Source organism: Trichechus manatus, unplaced genomic scaffold (genome assembly GCF_000243295.1).
Source record: "Trichechus manatus latirostris isolate Lorelei unplaced genomic scaffold, TriManLat1.0 scaffold00054, whole genome shotgun sequence".
Lineage (NCBI taxonomy): Eukaryota > Metazoa > Chordata > Mammalia > Sirenia > Trichechidae > Trichechus > Trichechus manatus.
Genome location: NW_004443990.1, coordinates 1,716,128 through 1,727,580, shown reverse-complemented (window position 1 = coordinate 1,727,580; position 11,453 = coordinate 1,716,128). Strand labels below are relative to the sequence as shown.

The 11,453-nt window shown below is 37.7% G+C and overlaps 1 protein-coding gene across 1 annotated transcript in view; it reads left to right on the top strand.

The window, feature by feature from the left end:
* Positions 1-304: 304 nt before the first annotated feature.
* The window catches only part of APPBP2 (amyloid beta precursor protein binding protein 2), a 66,827-nt gene continuing 55,678 nt past the window's right edge, over positions 305-11,453 (top strand). The window contains exon 1 of the mRNA XM_004377841.3: positions 305-724. Within this exon, the coding sequence (XP_004377898.1) occupies positions 587-724 (138 nt within the window). The 5' untranslated portion in view covers positions 305-586. The remainder of the gene's footprint in view (positions 725-11,453) is intronic.

The following is an 11,453-nucleotide window of genomic DNA, read 5'->3' as shown; positions in this document are numbered from 1 at the left end:
AACTTTTACCTGAGACTTAAAACGGTCCGTGTCTAAGAACTCCTGATGCAGGATTTGCAGAAGGAACTGATGCACCTGAACGACTCGGAACCGGGAGCTAGAAAGTCTGTTCTAACTTGCACCTGTGCAAAAAGTTTACCCCCCCCCCGCCAACCCAACTCTCGGCTTTCTTAGAAAGTGCGTTCTCGGTGGGAGGGATCACTACTCTCCGCCCCCCAAATTTTTCTCCTGCCGCATTCCTTCGTTGCCGGCGATTCTACGTCCACTGACGTCATGACGCTGCACACGTAGTCCCGCCCCTGCAGAGATAGGCGCTCCGACGGACCCCGGATTTCTCTGAAACCCGGAATGTGAGGCCTTGGCCGGCCTCTCTCCTGCTTTCTGCCCCGCTTTTTACCCGGGATTGTGTCTGCCGCTGTACTCCAGCTTGCCCCAGGAGTAGCCAGGGCGGCCGTGCCCTTCTGTTGTGTGCCCGCGTGGCTGCCGCCGCCCCTCCGAATCCTCCGGGGCCGCAGAGGAGTTCGCTACGGAGGGAGGCGGGGGCCTTCGGGAGGAGGAGGCGGAGGAGGCGGAGGAGGGAAGAAAGATGGCGGCCGTGGAACTAGAGTGGATCCCAGAGACTCTCTATAACACCGCCATCTCCGCTGTCGTAGACAACTACACCCGCTCCCGCCGAGACATCCGCTCCTTGCCCGAGAACATCCAGTTCGATGTTTACTACAAGGTACGGACTGTGGGCCTGCTCTCCGCTCTCCTGCCGAAACCTCTGGGGCCGCACCCCCTTCCACGTCTGCGAACCCCGCGGTAACCCCTCACCCCTCACCCTCGTAGCAGGATTGTCTCCCGAGACTTCTGGTGCGGCCTGTGGGTTGCCAATATAAACACACCTTACCTCCACATTCTCAGACTTTTGGGATATGGTATATATATCTCTTCTTAATGAGTCTTGCCTCCTTTTGGGCTTCCCTCCTTTACCGTGGGCCCCCGTGGGTAGGCCTTTTGCGTAGACTTACTCTGTTGCGCCCGTCCCACTCTGTGCTTCTCTTCCAGCCCGTGTCCTGGAGGGAATCGAGAGATTGTTGGAAATAGTCTGTGTACTTTATTTGTGGATTCCTTATGACTTTGATTTGTGTTTATATTAGAGGTCAGATTGAGGATTTTATTAATATGGGATTGGTGATCAGCTATTTAAAAGGAAGGTGACACATCTTTCCTGAAAGAAAAAAAAACTTTAGAATTTTAATGATGTTAATGTATTTGAAAGTCGCAATCTTGTAGCATTTCTAAACCGCTCCCCCTCAAAACTGAACAGAAAGTCTCCAGATCATTCTCCAAGGAATTTCAAGGGTAAGTGTCCTCAGACGTGGACAGTTTTTACAGTGTTTTTAGAGAGAGGAGAACTTTATGGACTCAGAACCTCCCTTTTCCTTTCCTCCCCCACCACTCCACGTTTGAATGTGAACACTGGATTTATTATTTAGTTCTCCTTCCCTTGAATTGACGTGGAGAACTATTCTCCAGTAGCCACCTACGCAAAATTTGAACAGAAATAGAGTATGATTTATTTTTTTAGATTTTAAATCCTTTGTCTTGATTTGTAAGTTGGCTAGAACAGTGTAAACTGATATTTAACAGATGTGTATGTTCTCATATATGTATGGTGTTTTCTGGCAGTTGTTTTATTGGGAAGATTGCCCACTTTCTCCACCCCCAGAATATTTTTTTTTTTTTAGGATTAGCAGCTGACGTCCTACGTTCTACTAAATCTAGCTGCTTTGCACCAATTCTGACAACTAAAAAAAAATTTTTTTTTAATATTTGGAAAAGGTTCAGGATTCATTTCGGTCATGTGTGTATTTTTTGGATTTAGAGAAAAACTTCCCTTCATTCTAAATTCCATCCTTACATCAATTTACTTTTGTGTATATCTGCGGAAATTTGTATATTTAAGATACATTTCTCCTGAGAAAAGGTGAATTAGATTAGTCTCTCTCAGTCTGGTATACAGTGCAGCTTTTTGTGTACTACTCTGTCAATTTTATTAAATCAAATGTAATCGTTTACACTTTTTAGAAGAAATCATTGGGAGTTTAATTTCTCAAAGTACATCAGTAATTGGATTCTCTCAAAATACTTGTATATCTTCTAGTAAGTTTCACTTCAAATTGAAGCTTTTTTCATTTAAAAATTATTAGTGAGTATGAACAGATGGTACTTTTGTCACATTTTCTGTTTCACATAGTTCACAAAGTTTTAATACTGCTTCATGTTGGCACACTTACGCCTTTATAGTTGTATGCCTGTTTGGATTATGACATTGTGCTAAGGGGAGGAAGGTATTTAACATGTGCCTAGGACTGTGTTAAGTGCTTTTAAGTATATTATCTTGTTTAAAGCTCGCAATTAAACTGTGAGGTAGGGTGTGAACTTGTTTTATAGGTAGGAAAGTTAAGAATTTAGTCAGTGGCTTATTCCTAGTATTTATTTCCCAAGCTGGAATTCAAATCCAAATCTGATTCTTTCTGCTGTACCTTGCTTTCTTGCTTAGAAAGATTTTCACCTGGAGGTAGTAGACTATTTTAATGAGAGACATTTTTAAGAGACCTGTAAGAGTGGAAGTCCCTGGATTCCAGTCTTTAATGGAGACATAAAAAAGAATTTTTCTTCATTTTAACCACTATATCAACAATTGTAAATGCACATGTAAGTAAATATAAGATACACATCCCCGGTCAAACTTGTGAAAATTTTAAGGTGCTTACTATTTACGGTTTCCAGTTTTCTCCACTTCAGGGCCAAGGAGAAACTCATAATCAGATCCCTCTAGCAGTTTCAACTTCCATCAATGAGTGTAGTCATAGACAAAATTATAGTATTTGTGGAATCAAAAATTCCCTCATTTCCTTGGGTTGGTATAATCCAGTATCACTGTATTAATTTTTGTCAGTAACTTCAGTTGAAAACACAGTTATAAAACATTGGGAGAAGGGGTTACGGAATGAATGGGAGGTGAAGAAATAGAAATTCTGACTCCTCCCTACAAAAGAGAGAGAGTTGATACATGGATTGAATAAAATGTGAAGGGATTTTTTTTTTTTTTAAGAATGGAAGACATTAGAATATTTTCACAGACTGACAGGAAAAACCAAGGTTGCATCAGATAATAAATTATGGAGCAGAGTCCCTGAGCAGGAGCATTAATTAATGAGTCTTACCCCTTCAGTGTACATAAATTAAGGTATTAGTTTAGAGTTGGAGAAAGAATACTTCTTCCTCTAAAAACAGTAGGAGCCCATGTGGCACGGTAGTTAAGAGGTCAGCTGCTAACCAAAAGGTTGGCAGTTCGAACTCACCAGCTGCTCCTTGGAAACCCTATGGGGCAGTTCTGCTGTGTGTTATAGGGTTGCTATGAGTCGGACTTAACTCCACAGCAACTTGTTTGATTTTCTTGATCTAAGACCAGGAAGAAAGAGTTGAGGATCTAAGGTATTTAAAAGGCATCAATATAAGTAAGTTTGCAAGAAATGATTGTCATGAAGTAGGAGGTAAGATCATGTGCTGAGAGTAAGTGATAGGAATGATGACTTTTTTGTAGGAAGAAGTTTGAGAAGGCTGCTGAGATATATGACTGACTAAAAATATGTGAAAGAATTGACAGGAGCCCTGCTGAGAATTTGCATTTCTAATTACCTGGGGATTGTGTTAAAATGTAGATTCTGATTCTGTATATCTGGGGTGAAAATGCAAATTCTCAGCAGGGAACTTGTTAGAAATGCAAATTCTCAGCAGGGTTCAAGCGAAAACAAAACAAAGCCCTAGTTGGAAATCTACTGGACAGTGGATTTAATAGATGGTCCAATACAGATCGTTGCCTTACAAAATAATGGCTTTCCATTCTGAATGTTTTTTCTGTAAGTATACGCAACCATTTCAGTATAGAAGTAGATATGGTGAATTATGGGGCTGATCCAGGGTTGGAGCAACTGTATACAAAGTGAAAGCAAACAGAGTGAAAGTGAGCCTGGGTTCTTTAAAGATTGAGGTTTATGATCTTTTATTTTTATTTTAACAGCTAAATGGTCTGTTTTGTGTCCTGTTTCAAATACGAAGTTTGCCATAGAGTTAATTTTTGGGTAGGTGAAATATTTAGGTAATGTGTTCTAATTATTGTTTTTACATTCCTAGACTTAATGATTTTGGTTTTTTATTGTTGTAAGTCTCAGACTGAAGACCACACAAATTGATACCAGATTTAGGATTAGGGTGTAGTTAAGTTTTTCCTTTTTCTGTGTATATTTCTGTTGTATAGTTATATACAGCTTCAACCAATATTCTGAAAATCTTTTTAAATTGTCTGGTGACAAATTGGGAAAAATCTTTATAACATACTTGGCAAAGAACTAATATTCTTATAAAGAACTCCTATGATCAATAAGATGAGAACTCAAACTTTACTGGGGGAAGGGGTATAAAAGTGCATAAATAGCCAGCCATATTTAGAAAAAATGTTGGATCTCTGTTTGGTACCACAAATTAAAATGAGTAACAGGTGAATTAAAGATTTAACTGTGGCAAATGAGGTCGTGAAAAATATTAGAAATAAATTATCAAAAAGTATTAGAATAAATTATTGGGCCAATATTTTGTAATGGGGAATGACTAGAATTTCTTTAAAGAAACTACATTTTAAGGTAGTTTACAAATTATAAAGATATCAAACATTATAAAAATAATATAAAAAATGAAATTCTGTTACTTCTTTGTATTGCTAACACTCTTAGCATAGAGAAGGCTTTTCTAAGCATAAAACCAGAACTCAGAGAAGAAAAAGAGAATCTGATACTTTTGAGTACGTAATAACTGGGGGAAAAATTGTAAGCATGTTTTTTAAAAGACTGTGCAGACAACATTTGACTGGTAAAGAGCTAATTTCCTTGATATAGCTATAAAAAACCGAAACCGAACCCATTGCTGTCGAGTTGATTCCAACTCGTATTGACCCTATAGGACAGAGTAGAACAGCCCCATAGGGTTTCCAAGGAGCAGCTGGTGGATTTGAACTGCTCACCTTTAAGTTAGCAATGGAACTCTTAACCACTGCTCCACCAGAGCTCAGTATAGTTATAGAAGAGAAAATACAACTGGCCAATAAACCTCAAAGGATGTTCAACTGAAATGCAAATTTAACTGTCGTATCAAGCCAAAGGCAACCATGAAGAAAAAGAAAGAAAGTCTGGAAGACTTACATACACCACCAAATAGCAAGCTGTAACAATTAAGATAATATAGTATTGGCACATGGATAGACAAACCAATGGAACAAAAAAGAGAGCCCAGAAACAGACTGACATATATGTGTCACCTGATTTATGATAAAAGTAACACAGCAGTACAACGGGAAAAGAAAAGTCAAGTAAATGGTGTTGGTCCTATAGCCACATAAGGAGTGGAAAATATCTTGACTTCAACTCACATCATACACAAAATAATTTCTGGATGGATTGCTGATCTAAATGTGAAAAAAAAAATTTAGAGGAAAAAACCTTCATTATGTCATCAAAGGTTTATTAAAATATGAATTAAATATGAAGAAAATTGGATAAATTGAATTAAGATCAGGAACATCTATTCATCACAAGATACAAACTGAAAAGGCAAGCCGCAGAATGGGAGAAGACATTTTTTATAGTACATATATCTGACAAATGACTCATATCTTGCGTTTAAAGAACTACAAATTAATAAGAAAAAGAACTCAATTTTTTTTAGGGGGAAAAGAACTTGAATAGGCATCCAAAAAGAGGATATTCAAAGGGCCAGTCACACATTACAAAAGGGACGCAGACTCATTCGTTGTCAGGGAAATGCCATCCTGCTGTATACCTATCAGAATGAATAAAATAAAAAAGGAAAAAAATGTTTGCAAGGATATGGAGCAACGAGAACTCTCATACACTGTTAGCGAGAGTGTAAGTTGATATACCATTTTGGAAAACCAGCATTCTCTGAAGCCCAGCATATACGTATTCTATAACCTAGTAATTCCACTCCAATATATGTACTTAAAAAATTCATCCCAATACTTTGCATAATAGACAAAAAGTGGTAACTATCCAAATTGCCAAAAATAGGACAATTCATAAATTGTGAAATAGTCATAAACTAAAATATTATACAGTGAGAACGAATGAAATACACCTGCATGCAACAGTATGGGTAGGTCTCACAAGTGATCCTGGGTGAAAGAAGCCTGTCACAAGAGTATGTATCAGTAGCTCCCAAACTTCCTCTGTTCACAGCATCCCGGAAAAAAAAAAAAAGACACTTTGTCGAGTCAGTTCTGACTCATGGCGACCCCATGTGTTGCAGAGTAGAACTGCTCCATAGGGTTTTCTTGACTGTAAGCTTTATGGCAGCAGATCACCAAGCCTTTCTTTCGTGGAGCCATTGAGGGGTTTGAACTGCCAACCTTTCAGTTAGTAGTCAAGTGCAAACCGTTTGCACTACTAGGGATCTTAGAGCATTACAGGCCCAAAGGAATACCTGGTAGTTCTAGTGTAATACAGACGTTGAATATTGTTTCCTCAAATTTAAAATGCCCTGCCATGCCCTAGGGTGCCTTGGTGCACAGTTTGGAAACTGTAGGTACATTCTGTATAGTCCCATTTATATTAAGTTCAAAAACAGGTAAAATAAATCTAAGGTGTCAGAAGTCAGGAGAGTGGTTACCTTTGGGAGGATAGTGACTGGGTAGGGGGAAGGGGAAGCTACTGGGATTCTAATAGTCTGTTTCATGATCTGGATGCCTGTTACATGTGTGGTCACTTTGTGAACATTTATCGAGATTTGCATTTGTGAGCGTGCATTCTTCTTTGTGTATGTTATACTTCAATAAAAAGTTTTTAAAAATAACATCAGTCGCCTATCAGATTGTTAAAGTTTAAAAATTTAAGTAATGTGTACCCTTTACAAAAGACAGCTTGGCAGTCTGCTTCCAAAAGGTCAGTGTTGAAAACCCTATGGAGCGGTTCTACTCTCCATACATGGGGTCGTCAACTCGAGGACAGCTAACAACATACCCTTTAAACCATGATACCATTTATAAGAATTTTTCCTGAAAACGCTTGTTGAGTGTGTGGAAAATTCTATTCAAGGACATTCAGTACAGCATTATTTAGGATGACAGAAATTGGAAGCAACTATACACAGTGGTTAGGAGCCGTGGTGGTGCAGTGGTTAAGAACTTGGCTGTTAACCAAAAGGTCAGCAGTTCAGATTCACCAGCTGCTCCTTGGAAGCCCTGTTGGGCAGTTCTGTTCTGTCCTGTAGGGTCACTATGAGTCGGAATTGACTAGATGGCAACAGGTTTTGTTTTTGGTTTTTATACACAGTGGTTAAGAGCTTTGCTGCTAACCAAAAGGTGGGCAGTTCAAGTCCACCAGCTGCTTCTTGGAAACCCTGTGGGGCAGTTATACTCTGTCCTGTAGGGTCTGTATCAGTTAGAATCGATGAAACAGCAACAAGTTTGGTTTTTGGGTTTTTTTTTAATACACTAATCAGTCAGGAATGGAGTATCATACTGCAGTTCTAAAGAATGAGGATTCTGTATGTAATGGGGTGGAACACATAAAGTAGGGAGGGGGAAAAAAGCTTGTTACAAAGTATGGTGAATAGCATAATCCTATTTTGTTTTATAATACGGGAGGACATGTGTGAACATTTTTGTGTATGCACTGAAAGAAGAATCTAGAGGACACACAACAAATTTTTAATGGTGTTTACTTAAGGGGGTAGGATTGTGGTCATTTTCTACCGTGTATCCTTTCTATTTCTTTTAATACTTGGAATTTTATAACCTTATATTACTTTGGTGGAGCCCTGGTGGTGCGGTGGTTAAGCGTTCGGCTGCTAACCGGAAGATCAGCAGTTCGGATCCACCAGCTGCTCCTTGGAAACCCTGTGTGGGGCAGTTCTACCTTGTCCTGTAGAGTTGCTAATGAGTTAGAATCAACTCAGTGGCAGTGGGATTACTTTGGTAAGCAGAAAGAGTATATTAAAAAAGTAAAGTTGAATTTTTAAGAGCAAGATATCAGGGCAGAAAGTTGTACTAAGAGGACAGTAGCCCAGTACTGATACACATTTGTCACTATAATTGAGAAAGAAGTCCAAGAATTCCTTTGAAAAGAAAAATAAAAAATAATCCACTTAATAATGTAGTTAATTCACTAGCTAGTCAAATCAAGAAACATGGGAGAAAGCTCAAAATTAGGAATGAGAAAGGGAAAACCATAGATAAAATGAAAAGAGAAAAAATATCTTTTTAAATTGTAGACTAGTTTTTTTAGATGTAGAATAGTTTGTATCTCTTTGCTATTCCATCTGAAAACTTGATTGAAATATGTTTCTAGGAAACTACAAATCACTAAAGAGAAAGTTAATGTTTAATCAAAACGTAATATATATACCTAAACAAAAGTGTTTAATGTGAAACACTGAAAGCATCCTGACAGAAATTAGGATTATTATTATTATTATTTTATCAGTATCATTGAATTTTTTTTGAGTAAAGATTTTCTAGAACTGTATACTAAATTTTCAATATTCTTGAAATGCAGTTAGAATAAAGAATAGTAATAGTAGAAAGGATAAGGTGGTATAATTATATATGTGAAAAACCCAGCAAAATCAACTGAAAAACTAGCAACAAGATAAGTCACTTAGGGGGCTGGGTTTGATAATTCATTGCAGTGGCTACACAGAACTCACAGACGATGCTCACAGTTATGGCGTTTATTAGGGAAGTAACAGGTTACAGTTCAGGTTCAGGAATGTTCAGTGTATAGTTCTTCGATCAGGACAGCCTCTTCTCAGCTGTGCTTGCAGGCAGGCCTCTCTCCGGCCTCAGCCTGTTGGCCCGGCCTCTGCCCTGCTCGGGCAAGTGTTACAAAGCTCTTTAGCTCCTCTAGTAAGTGCCCACAGGTACCTCATTCTGCCAGTAAGCCCCTGCCTGAAGGCACTCAGCTTTGGGCTGGGAAGCTCACCATGCCATCTCTTACCAGTCTCCTGGTTCTGCTCCCATCTTGCACCACTATTACTCTTGCTACTGCTGCACTGCCATCTCTCACTGTCTTCCGTGTTACAGCTCCTGTCTCTGTCTCCTGGATCTAGGAAGTTCTCAGCACAGGGATCCCAGGTCCAAAGGGAGCGCTCCACTCCTGGCTCCGCTTTCTTAGTGGTAGTGAGATCCTCCTTTGCAGTATAGGAAAGAATGTATCTTACTCAAATTAGCAGCAGAAAACATATGCCAAGGAGTAAATCCAAAAAGATGTGTAGAAATCAAAAGTGTTCAATAAATGTAAAAGAGATATATTTTGTTGCTGGATTAGAAGCGTTTTAAAGATGCCATCTCTTCCTAAATCTGTAAAAACTCCTGCAAATCAGTAAGAAAAAGGACTCAGCTGTTATGTTGACTGTGATTTTCTCTACATGGTAAAATTTAGTCTTTTTTTTTTTTCTTTTTTAAAAGTTCTTTTCTATATTTTCTTTTAAAAAAAAAACTATAATGTAATTCTCTGAAGTCAGAGGAAACGAATGTTTAAACTTGGTCATCTAGAATACAGAATACGTTTTCTTGTAGAAACAAAGTGTTTTCTAATAGCCGTAGTACATACCCTGTCTCTACTGCTTCATGAATACATTCTTATTTTCACAACAGGTTGGTAATGAAGCTTCAAGGAGAAGAGAAGCTGGGAAAATTCTTATCCCAAATATTGAGATCACTGGTATATATTGAGTTATATAAGGCTGGTTATCATCGTTGATTAGTGTATTAGTTACCTAGTGCTGCCATAACAAAAAGTACCACAGATGGGTGGCTTTAAAGAACAGGAATTTATTGTCTTATAGTTTGAAGGCTAGAAGTCAGGACATTGGCTCTTATCCATAGCCTCAGGAGTTCCTTGGTGTCTGTCTTCCTCCTATGTGTGTATCTTGGTGTCTATTCTGCTCTTTTTGTAAGACACCACTTAGAAGTGATTGGGTTTAGGACTCACTCTACTCTGGTAATGGCCTAATTTGCATAACAAAAGAATCTCTCTTTCAGTTCAAGGTCATATTTACAGGGGTTAGAACTTCAACACATATTTTGAGGGGGGACACAATTCAGTCCATAACAATTAGATCTTAAATATAATTAGATTATGGTTTTGAGCTTCCCTCTGTATCATGGTAGCATATTTTACAATTAATACAATCATAATATCTTGGAAATTATTCCATTGATCCATAAAGTGAGGGATAAGGTTAGAGATTCTAGGTAAATAGACATACCTCCATCCCCTTAAAGATTTGAGGGCAAATCTCTTCATTTTTTCTTAAATGCCTGTTTGACGTAATAACATAATATGAAGGACTGCATTTTTAAACTTTGGTAAAGGGTTACCCTCTCATTTGAGTATTTGACAATATCTTTTTCTTGTGCTTTTTAATAATATGAGCAAGTCCACTTAACCCTGTAGCTCCCTTATCAATAAAGCACTTTGCCTGCAAAATACAAATAATGATATGTTGACCGGTTGTGTTAAAAAAAAAGCATGAAATAGAACCAGTGAGTGAAGAACAGCTGAGAAATTAAAATGTTAATAAGAAGCAAGAAATTTAAATGTTGGATTATTTTCAAAAGAAAGCATGTACTTCTTAATTCACATGTACGTTATGTTAAGGCACTTCTGTGGTCCTTGCTTTAACCTAGGAATTTATAATCCAGGATCACACTGCAATCAAACAACAGATAAAAGGCATTAAATGTAAGCTATAAAGTACAAAATAAAGGAACACAAAGTTAAACTCTGAGGTAAATTCTTTCAGAGCTACATTTTAGATGAATTTGTGTATTAGAAGATAAAAATAAATGTATTTGTGAGTGAAGATGTATTAAACAAAACATTACTACTGTCATTTTTTAGAGGTGAGGGGTACATTTGCAAGATTTTTTTCTTTTTTTAAAAAACATTTTAGTATGGAAAAAATAAAACACATAAAAGTAGACGAAATAGAATAATAGAGCTCCATGTATCTACTGCTCAGCTTCAGCAGTTATCAATTCTTGGCCAGTTTTCTTGCTAAATCTATTTTCCCACCCGCTTTCCCCTTCCCTGTATTAATGGGAAGCAAACCTAGACATCATATAATTTCATCCATATATATTTCAGTAAATGTCATAATCTATTCTGCCCACTTTCCCCTTCCCTGTAGTATTAGGAAGCAAATAATTTCATCCATAAATATTTTAGTAGCCATTGTACTGTTATCACACCTAAGAGAAATTAATAGTAATACCTAAATTTTATTAAAAGTATTTTATTTATTTATTTTTTTAATTGTACTTCAGGTGAAGGCTTACAGAACAAATAGTTTCTCATGAAACAGTAGTACACATGTTGTTTTATGACATT